Here is a 21,552-nt window from a genome sequence, read left to right as displayed (position 1 = left end):
GCTTACACGTACTACCAAAAAAAGTGTTAAGCAAATAGAGAATGTTCCGCCCTCCGCACGCTCTGCCCTATTACTTCAATAGCATCGAATCTTGACCATCACAAGCATTCGATGTAAAAAATTAGCGTTAGTTATTTACAGTCAAATGAAACAGAATTCATCATTGTTCTTAGAAAAATATGTCCATAAAGAACACCCGTACAACCTCCGGTATACCACTTATAACAAAGAAAACGTTCGCACAAACTACGGTTCACAAAAATTATCATACCAAATTCCTGACTTCTTGAATTGACACAAAACAGCTATACCTTTGTTACAGACAGCGTCTCAGCGCAAGCATTTAAAAAGAGCATGCGCAGATACCTTTTGGTACACAATTTTGAAATGTTTTTCGTTTTTTTCTCTCGGGGTGATAAGTGAGCGCGAAATGTTGGTTTCAGTTGTGAGTTCTGCTTTTTATTGTTCCTGTTTCATTGTTTTGGTCGATTTTCATGTACATCATGACACAAATGTAATTCGTTATTAGTTGCGCATTTCTCGCGATACAGAATAGCCTTGGTTCAAATGTTTTCGTTTTGATGCATTGTTGCCAGTGCTTTCCATTGATTTATGTTGAAAGTTTTGTCGCCAGGCAAAGTAGCAATTGTTACAGTGATGTTGGGTCAGATGTTTGGGGAGTGGCGGAAAGGGGGCTGACACTCTGTAAGGCATTAATTGCCTTTATGTCTGCCTTCTAGGCAACCAATTCTAATGCGTAAACAAAAAATTGGAGGACGCTTAACCTTCGCCTTCAAGAGTGAAAGGCGACAGCGTTCCCGTCGACCCGCCAAGGAGTGTAAAGCCCAGACCACACGTACGCTTGCGAACGCGCGCAAGCTCGCGTTCACGCGCCCACGCATGCACGCACGGTGCGGCATGGCTCGTACGCGTCGCAACGCGGCGTGATCTCGGGGAACAGCTCCTCTCTGTTATCGCGCGCTCATGGCGCGCTTGGGTTGCCTCGCATCGGCGCGCCTGGCTACGCAGCTACGGTGCGGAGCGTTCAACTCTCAGTGAAGCAGGTTTATATCGTGCAAGAATGTGCTTCTTCCTTCCTTTTTGCACTGATCTAACAGCTATAAAAATACAACAATTACGTTTATAAATATCGAAGCATCTTGAAACGCTGTCAGTAACAAAGTACGAAGCGGCGCCTGCCGAGGCGTCTGTGAGTGAGCGCGAGCTGTCGCGCGTCTTTGTGGATGCAAACCACCATTACTCGCGAGGCGCGACAGGCGCTAGGCGCGCGGACGCGAGCTAGCGCGCGTCCGCAAGCGTACGTGTGGTCTCGGCTTAAGACAATGGGCTACGGCGCAGCGATCACTTACGAGGCGCCCCGCATCGGACGCGGTGAGCGTCGAGCAACGCAGCGTTCGGCGCGGCAACGAAACGTGCGCCTGAGCAAGCGGAACGAACCAAAGAACTCGGTGTCTCGGAGGGGGAAACGATGCACGCCAGCCAAACGTCGTGATCGGCACGGGCAGAGAGGTAGACAGATAGTGATCTAAAGAAAGGAAGGACGCTTGATTCTGCAACACGTGAGGGAGCAAGGCGAAGCGTCGTCAGGGGAGCCGGAGTCCGGGCCGCGACGCGCCTCGCACCGGTCCCCGCACAGCCCCAATGCGCGCGTGGCGCGCCACCTGTCGGGGCAGCGCCGTATATTGAGAGGAGGGGGTCTTCTGTGTTTGCCGCAAGATGGCTCTGCGTGTGCGGAAAGCGCAGAAGAAATGTAGCGGAAACGCACTTCGCTACTCGTGTAACTGCGACTTCTGTAAGTTACATGTTCATAATTACTGACATACACCGCAGTGTAACTTTCTACGGCTCATTTCTAAGGCAACACCGCATTCACTAGAGGCGCTTTTGTACCGCTTTGAAGGATCGAACTCGTGGCTGAGACGTTCCCTCTTACGCGGATACCAGCTGTGCCAGTAAGACCCCTCTACATGTTAAAGACAATGACACCGCAGAACTGCCCGTGGAAAAGGAAAGTAGCGAAGAGAAAGAAGCGCCCGCTACCACGCAGCCAGTTGCCGCCCAGCCAGCGAATGAGACAGCCGCTGATGACTCAACTGCTACACCGAAACATCTCAACACGTGCGCTATGCTGGCAGAGGACAGACGAAGTAGCGAGGATACGTCAATTCCGAAGCGCCGTGCGACTAACAGATCAGAATCAAGCACGGACAGTGAGACGGCCAGTACCACAAGAAAAACACGTCGCCGCAAAACATCGACACATTCAGGAAAGTGCCGGCGATCACGGTCCAGGAGGCCTGGTGAGGGTTCGGAGGGAGCCTCACCGTTACCCTCTAGGACCGACCGCATAGAGAATTAAGTCTAAATAGTGGGTAGTCACCATGGCCCTGTCCCAGCAACTTCTCTTCGCAACTTTGAACGTGCGAGGCCTTAGATCTTTGCAGAAACAGGCGCAGCTTCGCCGGCTTTTGTCTAGGAAGCGCCTCGACTTCGTCGCCGTTAGTGTTCCTGTATATGCTCCCGCAGGGAGCAGAGTTGCGCATACCTTTTCCGGCGCCGCTCGCACCGCTATTGGCCGAGCGCGAAAAATGACGTCAAATGATCCGCGCCGCTGCGAAGCCAACTTTACGAGCACATCGCCGACTCATGCGAACTCATCGTTTCCATCAGTACCATCGCCATTGCAATCAGTGGACCGTCGATCGTACGTTCAGAGGAGCTGCTAGAAGCTCTTGCATCTTGAATATTTTTCTATTTGCAGATTTGCTGCTACTAAATAGTAAGCACTACTAAATAGTAAGTACTACTAAATAGTAATAGTAAATAAAAGTAAGCTTTGCTTAAAATGTGCACATGTCAACATTTGAAATGCGCTTAAATCTGTGTCTGCACCGCATGTATCGAAAACGTGCAGCTGTTGTGAACGATGGTTAGTGATAAATGGCGCCCTGTTAAGGGTCACTGACATAACTGCAGGCACGATAGCTCTCTTGGCGACGGTCATTAATCGGCTGGTTTCGGCAGCCAAAATGCGCTAAGTGTCCACCTTACGTGTGTGAAGTTTTAAACACTCTTTAAAACATTTCATGCTTTCTGACCATGATAAGACAACTTCATATGCATGCTGAAAATCATTGCACCGCTTTTTGTGGCAACGTACTGCGCGTTTGCGAGCGAACTTTGGAGCTGTTCGAGCCACGGGAGTATTTTATTTTGGGGAATCGAAGGCGGTCCCACCCCATATTTGTACGTTCGTGTGTGTGTTTGTATATGCGTGTTTACATAGGTACATACAAAGTTTCGGTTGGTTGGAAGCCCACCCCCTCCGGCTGCACGAATGACTCGTTCGAGCGTAGCCTGTATTAACAAGTGCCCTTTGCTAAGCGCCTGCGAACAATTGGCGCTTGTAGCTCGCGACCACCAGAGAAAAAGGCGGAACACTGCGCGGCATTTGGCTCCTGCGCGCGCGAGGAGTGGCTTCGCTGCAGAACTGGATCACGGCGGCGGACCTATGCGCAACTCTGCTCCCTGCGGGAGCATATACAGGAACACTAGTCGCCGTGCAGGAGACGAAGATTGAGAGTAATGACGAGACAGAAAGGGCTTTGCGACCTTTTCTGTCTGAATATAATGTCTGCGTTTTACACGCTCTTGGGTTTATCCGCGGGCTGTTTCCTGTTTCTGAAAAAGAGCCTACTTTGTTCAGCACTTAGTTACCATGTAGACACTGAAGGTCGATATATATGTTGTGATTTTGTGTTGCAGGGTGTGCCATGGCGATTAGTCAACGTCTATGTATTTAATGACGCTGCAAAACGAATTGTCCTATTTGATACTGTGCGTAGTCTAATGGACTGTGATCGTTGCATTGTGTTAATGGGAGATTTCAACTGTGTATGTGATCCGTGCGATCGAAGCGGCATTAACACTCAGCGGGACAGGAGTGGTGAAGTTTTATCTAACCTAATAGAAAATGCAGGGCTCATTGATATAGGAGTGTCAGGACAGGGAGCTCGCTCTTATACACGAATTCAAGGTCGCTCTTATGCCCGCCTTGATCGGATTTATGTTTCTTCATCACTCCTCTCCCGGGAACTTTCCTGCACTACTATCCCAGTTTCGTTCTCTGATCATTGTATGGTTATCGCAAAGATTGGTGAGAAATCTGTAACCAATTTCCGACTACAGTGGGCACTCTGGAAGCTTAACTCTGAGCTCCTAAATGACCAGGAATTTATTAGTCGCGTGCGCGTGACCCTAAAAAATTCTATTTCTACTGACTTGCCGTTATTTGCAGCTTGGGAACGTTTTAAACAAGAGGTTCGTACAGTGGCTATAGAAATTGGATCGCTGAAAGCATTCTATAGAAAGAATGAAGAAACAATACTTCTTAAGAGTCTACACAACCTTTATCAGATGGAATGCGAAATGCCAGGCACTTACATTGTTGACATAGAAAATCTTAAATATGAGTTGCAAAAGTATGATGCACTGGGTTACAGAGGTGCGCGAGTTCGATCTCGAAATAGGCGTGCTCTGCAGTCTGAGCAACCAACACGTCAAGCTTTACTTGACGAGCGACGTCACACTGTTTCCAAAGTAATTCCGGAACTATACTCCGAAGGTAGTTTTCTAACAAATACGAATGACATAATTTCTAAGTTCGAAACTTACTACAGTGCGTTGTTTAGTGCTCGGCCCGATGATCACGATGCAAAAGTTTTAGAGAGTTTTGTGTCTCTTGTAAAACCTTTACAGGGTGATGACTGTGCATTCATTAGTGATACCCTTACGATACAAGAAATTGAGCTAGCTATTGATCAGCTGCCTCTGTGGAAAACACCCGGCCCTGATGGACTTTCCTGTGAATTTTACAAAGTTTTCAAATCAATTATCAGCCCCATATTATTGGACATTTTTATTAGAAGTTTAGAGGTAGACGCCCTTCCGCAATCTTTTTGCAAAACCCACTCAGTTTTAATTCCAAAAAGTTCAGATAAGGAGAAACTGCGTTCTGTTGAAAGCTACCGACCAATCACATTGTCAAACGTGGATTACAAAATTTTTGCAATAGTTTTATCGAATAGATTGCAATTTGCGATGTCAATTCTCATTGGTTCCCATCAGACGTGTGGAATTAGGGGCCGATCCATTCAAACCAACATACATATCGCCCGTACACTCCTTCAATACTGTTCCGGTTCCACTGAACAGCTTGCAATGCTCCAGGTAGACCTTGCTAAAGCTTTTGATAGTGTCAGTCACTCCTATTTATTTACACTTCTAGAGCATGCCAATGTTGGCTCCGTTGTGCTTAAAGGCGTTAAGCTTTGCTATACGTGTTGTACTACTCGTTTAGTTATTAATGGCGAACTCTCTAAACCCGTTTCCATTTGCTCTTCGGTAAAACAAGGATGCCCTATGTCCCCATTACTATTCGCCCTTTATCTGGAACCGCTATGCTTAAGCGTAATTCAGTCGAGTTACATCCATGGCTTCAATATACTGGGTAATGAAGTAAAGGTCTTAGCTTATGCAGATGATTTAGCGTTCTTCTGCACGGATAAGTCCAGTGTTGAAAAGGTAGTATCAACAATAGAGGAATTTGGCAGCGTATCAGGAGCACGAATGAACTCCGCAAAAAGTTTAGGCTTATGGTTTGGCTCATGGTGCTATACACCAGAACAGTTTGCAGGCGTTAATTGGACCGGTGTCCCGCCAAAGTATCTCGGCGTGCCGCTAGACGCATATAAATTAAGCGCACACTATTGGAAAGAACAAGTTTCGGCCCTGCAAAGTTACGGCCAGACATTCGTTCCACACCGACTTTCTATTTTTGGGAAAGCCGAGGCCTGCAATAAATTCTTGGCAACAAAAATTTACTATGTATTGCAAGTTATACATTGTGCCAGGCTCTACATCCAACGCTTCCACCGAATCTTTGCAACCTTCGTGTGGTCTTCAACTTTTGAGCCCATGAGGCGCGACAATATTTTCAGACCCGTTAGTGAAGGTGGGCTGGGTTTAGTACATCTTTATGTGCGGCAAATAGTGTCTCGTTTCTTCTTTTTTCGCGATACATCGCATCCTATAATTCGGTCATTCATGCAAGTCACACTTGTTAATGCGCTACCTGATTTAATCGTTTCTTCGAATTTTTCTTCGCCTTTATGCTTGTGGGGGTTCATGCAAGAAGTTTACTTGGCGGTTCGTTTCCTGACAGTTCGGTTTTCCACTGAATACTTGTACTCTGTGTCGCGTAAAACGTTATAGAAGGATCTGTTGTCCATGCTTTTTCCGCCTCCATTTTACCGATCACTATACATTCAATGGCCAGGTCACGATGTTCTAAAGCGAGTTCGTAAAATGTATATATCCCCTTGCTGCAAAACATTCTTTTATAAACTTCATAGTGAAGCCATACCGGTTAAAACATGGCTACAGAAAAGGGCTACAGAAAAACAGAGACATGGCTACAGGCTACAGAGACAGAAACATGGCTACAGAAAAACAGAGACGATTGAACATTGTTTTATTAGCTGCACCGACGCCATACTATTTTGGGATGTAATCCAACGGACTTTAAAAAAGGACTTTGACATCAATGCTCATACTGTGCGATACTTGCTGCCAACCGCTGATAATAGTGCACCTTTCGACACGTTTTTTCTCATCGAAATGCACAGTTTGTGGAAAACGCGAATGATGGACCGAAACGCTGAAACGGTTGTACCTACAAGGTTGAATTTCATCCAAATGACACTACACCTAAAGCAGGTTTATGATGGACTTGATACCCAGCCGGACTGGTGCCCCATTTTGGTGAGGTGCCTATCCTTACCACCCTTCTAAAAGGAAACCACATTTCTACCCACAGCATGAACGATGCATTTTCTCTGAGTGACTATCATTGTGCTCTCCATTCTCTGACTATGCACAACTGGTGAATATCGGGTTGTTACTACTGTAATAAATACCATGAAAAAAAAAGAACTCGTGGCTGAGTGGTAGCGTCTCCGTCTCACACTCCGGAGACCCTGGTTCGATTCCCACCCAGCCCATCTTGCAAGTTGTTTTTTATTCATGAAGTGCCTGCCGGGATTTATCGCTCACCGCCAACGCCGCCGACACCGACGCCGACAACACCGGCTTTTCTGCGACACGAGATCCTTAACGCTGTCGCGTTAAAATACTTTGACTTCCATATGGCGCTTGCCTCCGCCGCATCACGGCCCATGCAAGAGCCCGCGTTTTGACCACAAAGCCCGCGTTCGTGCATAGCGTTCGCCGCGAGCGTTTCCCGGTGAACATTACGGTTACATACACTACAGTTGCCGGGAAGCGCGAGAAGCATTCAGGGATCTTTGAATGCTATGGCGTTCCACTCTTAAAGGCGAAGCTTAAGCGTCCTCCAAATTTTGTAGTGGACTTACAGCACGGATCATCTTCTCTCATACAACGAACTCACGAAACACTTTTACTTCATATCCGCCTCCGCACATAAAGCTAAACAGACCCCAAGCTCTCAACCTGAGGCTCTTGCAGACGGGGACCTATCACTATCCCCTATTATTAATCAAAATATTTCCCGAAGCCTTGGCTACATACACTTGCCCGCGATGCGGTAATACAGTAGACTTCGAACATGTGCTCTGGTAGTGCTCCGCGTTACGCAGCGACAAGGACAACGGCAAAGACCGGTGAGACGCAGATCTCCGTAGCCCCGGACTAGAAGAACAGACATGGCCAATCCATCAGGCCCGCGATGCGGCCGAGAGGCTAGACGTTTCGGTCCCGACGCGGGAGCGGTCTGCTTTGGGCTAGGAATATAGAGCGACCTGAAAGACCCCAATAAAGTTTTTCATACCACACCATATCTGCCTGTATCTATAACCCTTTTTCCACCAACATGAGTCACTGGATAGTACATGGCCTAATGGGTAAAGTATCAGGCTGATGTCCTTAGTGAACAGGCTTCGAAACCAACAGTTCAACCACTGCGTGTCTGCCGCTCTTCCACGAAAAAAATTTCCTTTCAAATTTCTGCGGAGCTTGGCGTAACCTAACCCACGACATACATATTCGGATAATCTAGTCTAAGACATATTCACACAGGCGCCACGCGCGGGCTTCGGGTTGGCGCCCATGTCCAGAGTTGGGGAGGCGCATGATGAGCGTGATCGGAGTCAGGTGCGGAAGAAGACGTCCACGAACGCGCGAGCAGAGGCAATAGCGCCAGAGAGAGCATGGAAGCGCTGCCATGATGAGCAACATGGAATCCAGCTCTGGAAGACGACGACGACGGACGCGGAAGAGACGCAACCCACGCCCGGCTTTCTTCGGACGTGCCTCGCATGGGCTCCGCGATTTCTTCTCCTGGCTTTGGCATCACACCTCGTATGGCCGGACCCGCCGACCACCGTTTCACCAGGGCCTCAGCTTTGGCCAGCCACGGGGCCGGCGAGCTAAGCCGAACCATAGAGAGAGAGAACAAAAAAAAGTTGGCCGAACGCTCGGCGCAACGCCACCTCGCCCGCAGCTGCAACTAGCGTCGCACCGGCGTCAGCTGCGCCGGCAATCGCTCCCGTTGCCTCGAAGCCGCCGATATGAAAAGTATAATCGACGGTACACTCATCGCCCAACAAGAATTTGATGACGACCCCCGCTGGACCCGAATGCTCCAAGCCCACCGGGGGCATATATCCAAGGGTAGCCGTTTCAGCCACGAACGCCCACCTGAAGTTCGTCATGGCGCCCCCGCCATCGCTAAAGACTCACCGCCTACGCCGTCACGTCCCGCTGCCTCGACTCTCAGCGGAAGACTATAAGATCTTCTTCCGCCCTGGAGGTGGCCTCCACCTCCGCACAACCACGAATGGGGCCCTCCTTGCCTCACTCTGTTTTAGCGCCAGCGTTCAGTACGCCGCCGCCCGTGCTGAGGACCGCGTGCGCATAAACCCATACAACAACTATTTCACCGTCAGTACGCCCTCGGAGCAACGCAACCGGCAGTACGCGCATACCTCTGTTTGCGTCTCGGCACCCCGCTGTACCCACTGCGTGCTTATGTGGCCGCACACGACAACGCCCTCCGCGGCGATCGTCGGCTCCCCTCGCACTGATTCACTCGCACATACAGCGTAGCTAGGGCTCGCGGCGTTATCGCCCTTGGACTTTATACGGTGCATGAGGATAGCTATAGGGGCTTGTTGGTACGGCATATTTTATTTTGTTGTAGCGCATGCTGAATAAGGACAACAGAAAGGTACATCTGACACACACAGCGCTGCGTGTGTCAGATGTGCCTTTCTGTTGTACTTGTTCAGCTTGCGCTACAACAAAAAGATTTATACAGTACCTCACGGCGACGCGGACGGCAGCAATGCGCCTATGTAAGTTTCCATGTAATTGCTATAGCAATAAAAGGAGGACGTACGTTTAAGAGGAAGCTTTAGCTCGGTGGCTCCTATCTAAATACATGCAAAAGGAGAATTCTTTTTCTCGACAACAGCAACAAATGTGACGACGTTTGCTGAACTTAAAAGAAATACTTAAAATATAGTGATTGTTGGTTCCGATATGTTGATTTAGGTCAACTATTTTTCGTTAAAAATTGGCAAAAATCGAAAATTTTCAGAAAACAAAATTATCAAATTTACAACTCGGTAACTCACCAAGGAAAAATGATAGCACAATTCTGTAAATTTCATCTAATAGTAGATTTAAAGTGGACAAAATTGATATGTTACACACAAATCTGGAAAATGTCGGAAATATAGAAATAGAGCTTTTGCAGAACACTCGTGCACAACGTAACAAATTAACGTAAGAAATATATTGACATAATTTTTTCGCTTTGAATGCTTTGATGGATGCCGTTTACAGAACCGCGATATATGTTCTTGATGCAGAGCTATTAACTTGTAAACTTCGTGCTTCTATACTTTTCAAAGTTCTGAATTGCTGAAAATCCTTTTTAACAACATTCATGCTCTAAATCGAAATTACGCTTCCAACAGTCGCTATTACTTAGCTTTCTCTTTCAAATGCAACGAATTTCATTAAAATCTGCCCAGAGGTTATTTCAGAAAAGCATTTTTGCATTTTACATGTATTTGAATAGGTCGCATCGGAGTTGGGTCCAAGCTAAAGCTTCCTCTTAACAGCGCACATTGCTTTGCTTGTCGGTTCATGCTTGCACATAAGAAAGTATGGATCGATGAGGGCCAATCAAATATGGACTGCTAAACACGGGTCACTTTGTCGCCAGTCGCCGAAATACGGGCGGCTATTCCTGCAGTGCACCGGGCCCATCAGAGCCAGGACGCCACTCACGGATGACCTTGAGCACGACCTCGTAGTTCCTGGTGCGCGCCTTGCGGAAGTCCACCCGGCACCGGTAGAGGCCCTCATCTTCCTCGTGCACGGGGTAGAGTTCGAGGGCTGCCTGGCCCAACTCGCCGGCCAGGCGCAGGTACGCGCGGTGGCCGAGCCAGTCGGCAGGCGCGTGGTGCGCCTGCGACAGGCGGCTGCGGCGCGCGTCGCACGAGTAGATGGGCGTGGTCGAGTCGTCCTTGTACCACAGCACCAGGGACACCTCGTCGTCGGTCGTGTTGGGCGTCATGTCGCACGGCAGTGACACCCTCTCTCCCAGCACGCCCACCACGTGAACGCGCGGCTCCTCTGCAGAAAAGGAAAAAAAAAAAAAGAATTATTTACTTCCACTCGATCTAGTCATTTACGGCAAAAGGATAAATTGATGAATCGTGAAAAAATGCACCTCAATAATTAAATCTCGAAGGAGAAAATGTTTAGCAACCATTTACGGTGGAGAAACAGTTTTTGAATAAATCTCTCAAAATTTATTCCCACCTTACGAAGTATTATATTAACTTGAGCACGAGACACGTGGTGCGATTTTGAGTGCGATGCGTCGTACGGCGCGTCCTGTCCGACTTGCCGCACACGACGATTCAGGACACGTGGTACGAATTAGCGAGCGGCGAGTAGCTCCGCCCAGAACCGGCGCCCCTGCATGTACAGGTGCCGACAAAAGTGGTATACACGCAGTCCACGCTGCGGGAGTTGGAGCAACGGATGGATGGATGTTATGAGCGTCCCCTTTGGAACGGTGCGGTGGGTTGCGCCACCAAGCTCTTGCTACTATCCTGCCTAATATCCTACCTAGGTTAACCAATGAAAAAAGGAAAAAAAAAACACTATGAACTACCGCGTCCAAACTTTCTGATCCCCTATTGTGAATTGTGCTTTTGTACGTCTCCGTCTTTTGTCGTTTCCCTACTTTTCTTCCACCAATTCTCCAATCGCCTCTTACTAATGTCTATTGCGGACCTGTTTGCTTTACCACTGCTCCCGCTGAACCCAAGGGCTTCAAGGAGGCCAGTGGTGCCTAAATCGACCGCTGGGTAGACGTCTTCACATTCTAATAAAATATGCTCCGTCGTTTCCCTAGCTTTACCGCAGCAAGCACATGCTTCTTCTTCCTTCTTATATCTCGCTTTATAGGTGCGTGTTCTAAGGCATCCCGATCTCGCTTCGAAAAGTAATGAGCTTCCCTTTGAGTTATCATAAATGGTTTCTTTCCTGATTTCGTTTTTTCCTCTTAAGTAGTTACTCATGGCAGGTTTCTTTTCCAATGCCGCCACCCATGAGATTAATTCAGCCTCTCTGACTTTCCGCTTGACCTTCCTTGCTGCTGTGTTGCCCACCCCACAGGCCGCATACTTGCTGGTAAGCTTCCTAGTTCTTTTCCTCCACTGTGAATCAATGTTTTGCCTGTACAGATACCTGAACACTCTCCCGGCCCATTTACTTTCTTCCTTATTCCTCAGCCGTTCTTCATACTCAATTTTACTGCGAGCTTCCCTCACTTCAAAACTAGTCCAGCCCATATCCCCCTGCACAGCTTCATTTGTAGTCTTCCCGTGAGCGCCCGGCACGGCAAACGGCATTGCAGCGCCATCTACAGGCAGTATCTGGGATCATGTCTGCCGATAATAAAGGGCACCCATTGGCCGTCTCGATCCCAGATGCCGCCTTTAGATGGCGCTGCAATGCAGTGTGCCGTAGTGTTCCTGTATATGCTCCCGCAGGGAGCGGGAGCATATACAGGAACACTAGTGTTCCGGTGTGCCGCTGCTCCGGCTGCCGCAGCGTGGACTGCGTGGAGTATACCACTTTTGTCGGCGCCTGTACGCTCGGAATGCCGCGTAACTTGGCACAAAAAGTCAAAGCGAACTTGTCTGCACAGCCCTCTCGTTTTAAACAAACGATGACAAAAATCTACGGGCAATTTGGTGAGCTAAACTGTGATAGGTGAAAGCCTATCTACGACTGCCTCTGTTGCTGTTGTCTGAATCGTTCTGTGAACGGACGCCGCCGTGGCCGCGAGCATGGGATGAAATCACGGCCATATTGGCTGCAAGGTTTGTCGCCGATGTGCGCGCACCCCGACGCGCCCACTCGCACAGCGCTACCGACATGGCGCCTCTTCTCCTTGCTCCCCTCGCCGGTGATCACCGCTTTGCTGCTTCCACCACGGACTGAGCCCGGACACTCATGAGCCACTAAGGCTTACGCATGGAGAAATAAATATAACAAGAGGAGACACTCGGCGAAAACTGGCAACGGGAAGTACGTCACGCTAGTATTAACGCCAACCGTTTGCCGCCGCAAGCATAGAAAAAAAGAAGACGAGAATGTGAAATTAGATCAACAGAAATTGTTTACATTTTTTTTAATCTTTCCCGGCAAAAGCAAGGATATCTGCGTATAACTTAAATTAAACTTTGCGGCTTACTTCCCTTCCCTAGCGCCAGGCGAATCGGCGAATGACGAGCCAGGTGCATGGCATCATTCTTCAGACACACCGCCAAAGCGAGAGACCGGCCGCGCATGTGAGCGTTGGCCTATTCGGTGACCCGTCTGCCTGTTTTTCAATTTTTGGATTTAGCCTGACTTGGTGGGCTTCCGGCGAATTCTTGCGTTCCTTCTGAATTTCGATATGGCACCACTGCACTATTGGACTACGACAAGGTGAGAAATTTTGTTCGACTGTTTGGGACGCATTTCAAGTAATTAGGCTAACGACACGGCACCTAGGCTAGACTTGTGACGCAGTTAACGAAATATAGCGCGGCCGTCGTGGTGCAGTTAAATTGAATTAACGAATCGCACTGGGAGATGTTTGCGACGCTTTCTATGAGTGCCAATTTTATTTTAACTTATTCCGGTAGATTTTGGGCACACTAGTCGCACAGGGTGCTGTGACGCAAGTTTCGCGTGTACTGAATCTTGCTGCGACAAGTTTTGGCGCTTTCTCTGACCGCCAACGTTGTTGCAACCAATTTCGTCACTTTTTGGGGTACATTTCAAGCGCAGTGGACACGCCTGGCGCTGTAATGCGAATAGCGAAAGGTAGCTCGGCCTTGGTGCGCAGTTAAATTTCGCGCTTTAATGCGCAGACAAGTTCATGGCGCTTTCTCTGGCGCCCAACATTATTCTAACTGATTTCGTTACTTCTTGGGGTACTTTTCAAGCCCAGTGGCCGCGCCTGGCCTTGGGACGCAGTTAGCGAAAAGCAGCTCGGCCGTGTGGCGCAGTTTTTTCGCGTGTACCGGCTCTTACTGGGACAAGTTCGTCACGCTTTCTTTAACCCCCAACGTGATTGTAATTAATTTCATTGCATTTTGGGAGAATTTTAAGGTACACTCGCCGCGCCTGTCGTGACGCAGAGAAAAGAAGCTCGGCCATGGTCACAAAATTAGCTAGGCGTGTACTAAATCTTACTGCTACAAGTTCGTGACAATTTTTATTGTCCCGCAACAATTTAAACCTTCTTTCGGAGCTCACGCTTGTCTAAAACGCAACGAGCGATTGCCAAGAGTGATAAGACGAGAGTGTGTTGCTTGCGCTGGCAGAATGCGCAAAACGTAACGCCAAGGAGCTCAAACACCAGGAACTATAGTAAATCGAAAATTCTGTCTTCTGAACGCCACCCATGCATTTGTCTTGAGTGCGAGTGGAAGGAATTCTGCGAGCGTCCAGCATTGTCTGGTCGAGAGCCTGTGTTGCGGCCACCTCTTGTATTCGTAGCGTACTATCGCGTCGGTTGTAGCGAAGTTCTGGTAACGCGTAGTGGCCTGTGTAGTCGTGCTACTAAAGTGCAGGTAATAAGGCCCGGGAAAAGGGGAATGCTTGGAAACAATGTTTTCGTGGTATGTACGGTATCGTTTGGGATGATTCGGGTATTTTCTACGCCGTGTGTGTAAAAGCGAAGTGCTTTTATTTGTAATGCCGCCTATTCACCACTTTCGCACACTTCGCCTCTACACGCATTATTTTTACATGTTATTACCGAAATGAGACTTGCTTGTAGTTTTTTTTTTTTCAGCTGACGTCGTCTGGTGGAGCTTGCTACGGGAACTACTGCTGCTTACCTCAATTCTAAATATGAACCAACTAGCTCTCATCAAGATCTTACAACTGCAAAACAGCTTCGCTTGGGACCAAGATTACTTGGAACCGTGCCAGGCTCCCGTTGTACTTTCGGGAAGAGTCAAGCAGGGGGACAATAGCTCGACGTGCGGCGCACGACGTGGGGGTCGCCGACTTGCTGACAGGTCCGGGAACGTGTTAGACGCGCTTCTGCGCACCTTAATTTAGTGCGACGGCGAATGGATGTGGTCTGGTGAACTCGAGTGATGCTAGGAAAAAGGCCCGTATATAACACCACATAAGAAATTAACGTGCATGGGAGGGATATGTTAAACAGGATGGTGCCTTTCCAAATTTATGATTTGCTTCTTTGTCTTTTTCGTGCAGTGCCGTGCCTGTACTTATGCTTATGGCGCCTTTGATGCATCATATTTATCACATCTGCTTCTTCGTTCACATCTGAGCCATGCTATGCTTTAGTCAGATTGCGTTTCAACTAGTCACAATAACTGATGATGTAATTATGCAAGCCACTCCTCAGAATTATAGCGTTCATAACATAATCCGGAATGAAAAGCTACCATAGATGACAATAAATTAGATGTGTAAGATTTTAATGACATCGCTCATTGCAGTTTTATACTAATTTGCTAAACACTAGATAACATTGTTCATTTAATTTATTTGTGAGAATGTATAACGAGTTAATCCCAACGGCACCAGGAAACTACTTTCGTGAGGACGCCAACCGAATAGGAAATATGTGCCTCTGTAACGCATTGAGACCGGGCGGGATATTGCTGCAGAACCACGACAAGAGACGCTTAGAAACAATGGGGTGCAGCCCATACATGAATAAATTTATGTGAAATATTTATAAACAAGGACCTGTGTATAAACCTGTGGCCTCACATGAGAATATGCGACACATTTCTTAATGCACTGCGCCCTCAGTCAGGAACATCCATACGTTGTACATCATCATCAGCCTGGTTATGCCCACTGCAGGGCAAAGGCCTCTCCCATACTTCTCCAACTACCCCGGTCATGTACTAATTGTGGCCATGTTGTCCCTGCAAACTTCTTAATCTCATCCGTCCACATAACTTTCTGCCGCCCTCTGCTACGCTTTCCTTCCCTTGGAATCCATTCCGTAACTCTTAATGACCATCGGTTATCTTCCCTCCTCATTACGTGTCCTGCCCATGCCCACTTCTTTTTCTTGATTTCAACTAAGATATCATTAACTCGCGTTTGTTTCCTCACCCAATCTGCTCTTTTCTTGTCCCTTAACGTTATACCAATCATTCGTCTTTCCATAGCTCGTTTGTTAGCACGTTGTACAGGACATTATCAAATGAGCTGCTGTCTAAGAATATGGCACAAGAACGTTTCTTGCACAATCTCCATTACCACCACCATGCTTATGCTTATCAGCTCATCTGGTAACCTCTGCCATATAAGTGCACGCGTTTTGTGCTAGAAATGCGGTTACTGGCGAGTAATGTGGCGCATATTTCTCTTCGATTGTAGTGTCAATACTTTATTAGTTTGCATACGTTTGTTCTTTGTCTAACTTTGCATTGCATACTTCATTTTAGAAAAGATGGACCCAACTGAATATAAAGGACATTTCTACACTGTAATACTGATAAAACTTTAGAGCATATATTTACGTTTTATTACAAGATGCGTTGTAAAGTTCATGGGCATCATTGTGATCTGATTTTATGTGTGTGTCAGTATGTTTCTCAAATTATTATTCAGTTTGTCTTCTGACTGATGAATAAAGATTTTCACCATTTCAAGAAAGAAAACGTTCGATTTGAGTAACTCCGCGACTACAGATTACATCCGATTCACGAAGCATAAGTGCAGGAGCCCCAGATGTAAGTATTGCGAATCCCTTCTAACGTGACCATGGCTCTACATTGTGACCGCTTTCACACTATTGGGATGAGCACTAGCGCTCTGTTCTGAAGGAGTACAATCTCGCTGTTAGGAGTACAAGCACTCTGTTTGGGAGAGTAGAAACACTCGGTTTGGATGAGTAGAAGGACTCGGTCTGGAGGAGTAGCTTTACAATTGTGGGGAGAGTATTAGAACTCTGCGGAAGGGTAATAGCGTTCCTTTGCGTAGAGTAATAAAACTCTATCAGGGGGAGTTATTCTACTCTCTCTCAAAGGGGGTCGATCTACTCTCGAAAAGGGAGTGAAATATGGGACAAGCAGATACCCCCTCGAAGTAAGTTCCTGGAACCCTGTTTTTAGAGTGTATGCGAAGCGGCTCGTCTGACTGACGTGTTTTCTCATCGCTACCAACGGCGTCAGGAAAACATCGTATTTTCACTTCAGAGCAACATAAATTTCATTTTATTTGATTTCATTTTCTTACCTTAAAGAGACCCTGAAACAATTTTGACGATTTTCTACAAACGTACTGAATCGTTAGAGTAAGTCCTTCTGGTCATTAATTGACACATCTAAGTGCTCCGCGCAAAGCGTGTAATTTATTATAAGGTTTTAAAAATGAACATCGCTGCCGATCGCAGCACACTGCTCGGCGGAATTTTAAGCCGCCCCTACCCATATGACGGAAATCACCCATATGACGTCAGTGGGGCGAGCTGTCCGATTGGCTGACCAGGGCGCGTGATCGATAATTTTTCCGACTTTGAGGTAAACAAATGATGTTAGTAATAGTTGGAATGTTAGTTTATTTGTTTTTATAAAAAGAAAGTAACATAAAGAGAATGCACAAGAACAATTTTTCAGTACACTTAAGCACTTCCGGCACACAGCAAGTGTCGTCTGCTTGTGTTACAACGTACTCCATTTTGACGAGAGCTCCGCGGTCAGAGTTGGTCTGAGTCTTTTCGCGAGCACTATGATTTGACTTTGTTGCCTTGTGGACTGCAAAGGTAGCGACTGGTAATATGTCAAGCTGCGACATCGTGTCCCTCTGCAAGGCAGCATACGAGCGAACTGGCTGCTGCGCATCGGACTGCCGCTATCCGATCGGCGCCAGGATTTGCGCGTTTGTGTCCGTCACTTTACACCGGAAGATTACTAACGCAATAGCTTTTCGCGAGTCCGGTATTAGGGCAAACGCAAGCGCAAGGGGACAAGGTCTGGCCGCTTGACTGTGCCGCAACGGGATGAGCAGAAGCGCAAATGTGAATGGTCTACATGGTGCAGCCACCTGGTGGCACAGAGCTCAACCACACACAGCACCAGTAACGAAGTGTATTCTTCTTTACTGCTAGTGTCTATTTTTGGCAGGAGTGTAATCATCAACACGTTGTTTTTATAAATGTTTAAAATGTTTTACACTTCGTTAGAGCAATATTTGCGCTTTGTGTGGCTGGTTAAGCGCTGCGCCAACAAGTGGCTGGACCGTGGAGACCGATCAGGCCACTCACGTACATTTACGCTAAAGTTCCTTCATCAGCTTGAGTTTATGCCTCCAGCCATTTGCCGAAATTACCAGCTTGCCTGTGGTTACCGGAATACCAGACACGTTCGGCGCTACGACAGAATGCTCGCAACGCACGCTGCTTCTGTAGCTCTCGCTTGAGGTCGACGGTCAAGCGGCTAGCGGAGAGGTATCGCGCGGGCGGGGTTGGGCTCCAAAACAACCGGAAGTGGACGATGTGACGTCGCATCGTGACGCAGAACCACTGAAGGCGGAGCTTAGCCCCGACCGTTCGGCGAACGAGTTGACAAGGAAAAGCATGGCTAGGCAGGAGGGTAACTTCTAATCGCTTGTAGCTCCATTAATACGTAACGCTTCACTTAAATTGTGGTGCGAATGTTCTACTTAAGCTGTACTCTACGCGTCTACAAAATTTGTGCGAACCGTTTCAGGGGCCCTTTAAGAACCCGCGAGTGGCGATACATAAGGGGCGGGAACAAGCATTCAGATGACTTATATCGTTCAATACAATGAAAAGTGATTTGTAACAATTTCAGCAAAAGTGGATGAGGACGTAATGACGGCGGTGTCGTTGGATAGTTCATTCCAGTCTGCTGCAACACAGGAAAAAAATTAGGCAGCAGAAGTGACAGTGCGGGCGCGTGGCCGGGAAACTTGAAATGGATGAGACGTGCGGTGAGATATGCGGGCTGGCGGGACTATGTAGGGTGCGCAGCATAGTGAACCGTGAAAGAACTTGTGAAATAAGCAAAGACTGGCAATACGGCGACGAAGTGAAAGTTGTAACAAACCCGATTCCGCTTTCAAGGATGCTACACTGATATCGTATGAATATGAAGAGTGAATAAATCGGGCTGCTCTGTTTTGAAGTGATTGAAGTCCATTAATAAGGTAGGCGTGATGCGGGTTCCAAATGGTGATGCGTATTCTAACTTCGATAAGACAAGAGTTTTGTACGCTAGTAATTTTACGCGTTGGGGGAGGCGCATGGCAGCGATGACGACGCAAGAATCCAAGCATCTTATTAGCAGACGAAATTATATTAGTAATGTGCGAGGCCCAGACAAATCGTTACGCAGGATGACACCTAAGCATTTATATGATAGGACAGACTGTACAGGGATATTGGCTATTGGGTAGAAATCAAGCGAATGAGCGCGTCGGTGGAAATACAGGCGTTTACACTTATCAGGATTAAGTTTCATTAAACAATCGTCGCACCACTACTTAATGCTGTTAACGCCGTCCTGAAGCATTTCTTGGTCAGCGATATTAGTAACAGTGCGATAAAGCACGCAGTCGTCGGCGAGCATGCGTACATTAGAAGATACCTTAGTCAGTAAATCATTAATGAAAATTAAAAATGGCAGCGGACCTAGTGCCGGCCCTTGGGGAACGCCGGATGTTAAAGGTAGGGTAGGGGAATTGCGAGCGTTAATAGCAACAAACCGTGAACGATTAGCCAAGAATTCTACGACCCATTTTAAGTTATAGGGCGAGATGTTCAAATAGAAAAGTGTTAGTAGTAAACGTTCATGTGGAACCTTACCGAACGCTTCTGCAAAATCTAAAAAAAATGGCGTCGGTCTGTTGGTTAGAGTCGAGATTAGTATGCAAATCATGAAGAAACATAGCCAGTTACGTTTGACATGAGAAAGCTTTCCGAAAACCGTGTTGTGAAGGATGGAAAAAGTTGTTCGAGTCGAGGAAGCTCATAATATCTGTGTAGATGACGTGTTCCTTGAGTTTGCAGGACACACTAGTAAGAGAAATGGGACGGTAATTGAGGGCTGAATCTTTGTGACCCGATTTGAAGACTGAAATGACCTTTCGGGTTTTCCAGTCGTCTGCTAGTTGTCCAGATGAAAGTGATTGTGTGAAAAGTAGACACAGAAATTCATCACAAATATCGCTAGTGTTCTTAAGAACTTTCGAGTTAATATTATCTGCGCCAGAAGCGGATGAAAGTTTTAGGTTTTGGATTAGTAATGATATGCCCGATGGTTGGAATGCGAGTGGTATCATTACATGCTCAATCCTTGAAGATGACGTAGGAAGTGACGTTTCTGTTTCGTTAGTAAAAACGGATGAATAAGCGGCTTTAAATAAGGCGGCGCACTCTGCGTCAGTCATGACTGCACCTGTTTCATCCGTCAGGGATATCTCGGGTGTGTGATGCGAATTTACGATTTGCCAGAATTTCTTGGGGTTACTGGTAAGCATACTAAGTAGGTCCTAATGAAAAAAAAGTATGCTTGGCGTCTCGAATTCTAGTCAGATATGTTTTTTCGGCTTGCTGGTATTTCGCGCACACATCACCCGTTCCCCGAGTCCTGGCCGAACGGTAAAGACATTTCTTCTTATTTTCCAAAAGTTTCAGTGTGTTATTAAAGCAGGGCTTTTGTGAAACGCGAAAACTGAACTCGCGAATAAATTTGTTAATTAGACTGTGAAGTTCATTTTTGAACAATGACCAATTTTCGTGGATGCTTTGAGAATGAAAACTACGAGGAAAAACTTAATAAAATGCATTAAGTTCATTATTTATCATCACATAATTTCCTTTGTCATAAAAACGGATAGTTTTGTTGTATTTCCGGCGCCGGATCGGTGTCCGCTCAAAGCTAGCATGAGTGACTTTGTGGTCGCTAATCTCAGGGAGGTATGTAATGGGCTGAACGCTATCTAGTAGATTAGTTAGCAGTAGGTCTAAAATGTTTGCGCAGTTTTCTGTTACGCGAGTGGGTTGTAGTATTGATGAGTACGATTGAAATTGTAGCAAATCTCCATAAATTCGCTTCCTTGCTCACTTTTTTGCTGTTGGTGCAGCATGGTTATGCAAATCAATATTGAGAAAATTAAAGTCGCCAAAAATAAATATATGTGAATTAGGATGCTTTGTAATAAGTTCCGTTAGAACGTTATTGAGCTGATAGCAATAATCTTGATTGTGATGTGGTGGCCTGTAACAGACGTCGAGTAAAACAGTGTTTGGTACAGTTTTAATGTCAAGCCATAGCATTTCGAATTCAGACGAAGTGCTAACTGGGGAACATATAAGCCCTGGCTGACTGCAACATGCACAGCCCCGCCATGTGCGTCTCTGCGGTCATTTCTAAAAAGCTGGAAGTGGCGCAGGTTTGATAGTATTTCATTATCTGTAATATCACCGTTCAGCCGGGTCTCGTTTAATGTCAGCAGGTTGTTGTTAGATGTCGAAACAAGATTAGAAACAAGTTTTCGCTTAGAACGATAACTACGAATGTTAATGTATATAGCGGAAAAATACAAGCTACATAGACGGGAATCCTTAGCACGGTTTTTAAATGGATTGTGATGGTATGATTGCTAGTCTGAATGAGAAGCAGAAGTCTACATTTATTTTACTGCTTGTGAGGATTCATTGAAAACGTATCGCTTGGGCCCAATATGCAAAGTTTTATGTCGTAAGGCGTACGCAGTAGAGTTTGCCTTAGCGAAAGAAGCCTACTAATGAAGAACAGATTGCACACGGTGGCTCTAGGAAAAATCGACAAGTTCGTTCCTTTCCAACTTTCCGCCTTTCCACGTGTATCATGCGTCTGCGCTGTCCAATATGTCTCGCTATCAAGATAGCATTCTAGAGGTATTCCCAAGTAC

General features: G+C 46.8%; 1 protein-coding gene across 1 annotated transcript in view; it reads right to left on the bottom strand.

Annotated features, from left to right (window-relative positions):
• The window catches only part of LOC126532272 (neural cell adhesion molecule 2-like), a 258,774-nt gene extending 246,804 nt beyond the window's left edge, over window positions 1-11,970 (bottom strand). Inside the window, exon 1 of the mRNA XM_050179930.3 lies at window positions 10,357-11,970. Within this exon, the coding sequence (XP_050035887.2) occupies window positions 10,357-10,645 (289 nt within the window). The 5' untranslated portion in view covers window positions 10,646-11,970. The remainder of the gene's footprint in view (window positions 1-10,356) is intronic.
• Between the last annotated feature and the right edge of the window lie 9,582 nt (window positions 11,971-21,552).

The sequence above is a fragment of the Dermacentor andersoni genome, chromosome 5 (genome assembly GCF_023375885.2).
Source record: "Dermacentor andersoni chromosome 5, qqDerAnde1_hic_scaffold, whole genome shotgun sequence".
Lineage (NCBI taxonomy): Eukaryota > Metazoa > Arthropoda > Arachnida > Ixodida > Ixodidae > Dermacentor > Dermacentor andersoni.
Note: the sequence above shows the minus strand (reverse complement) of the source record. Positions and strands in the feature narration are given on the sequence as shown.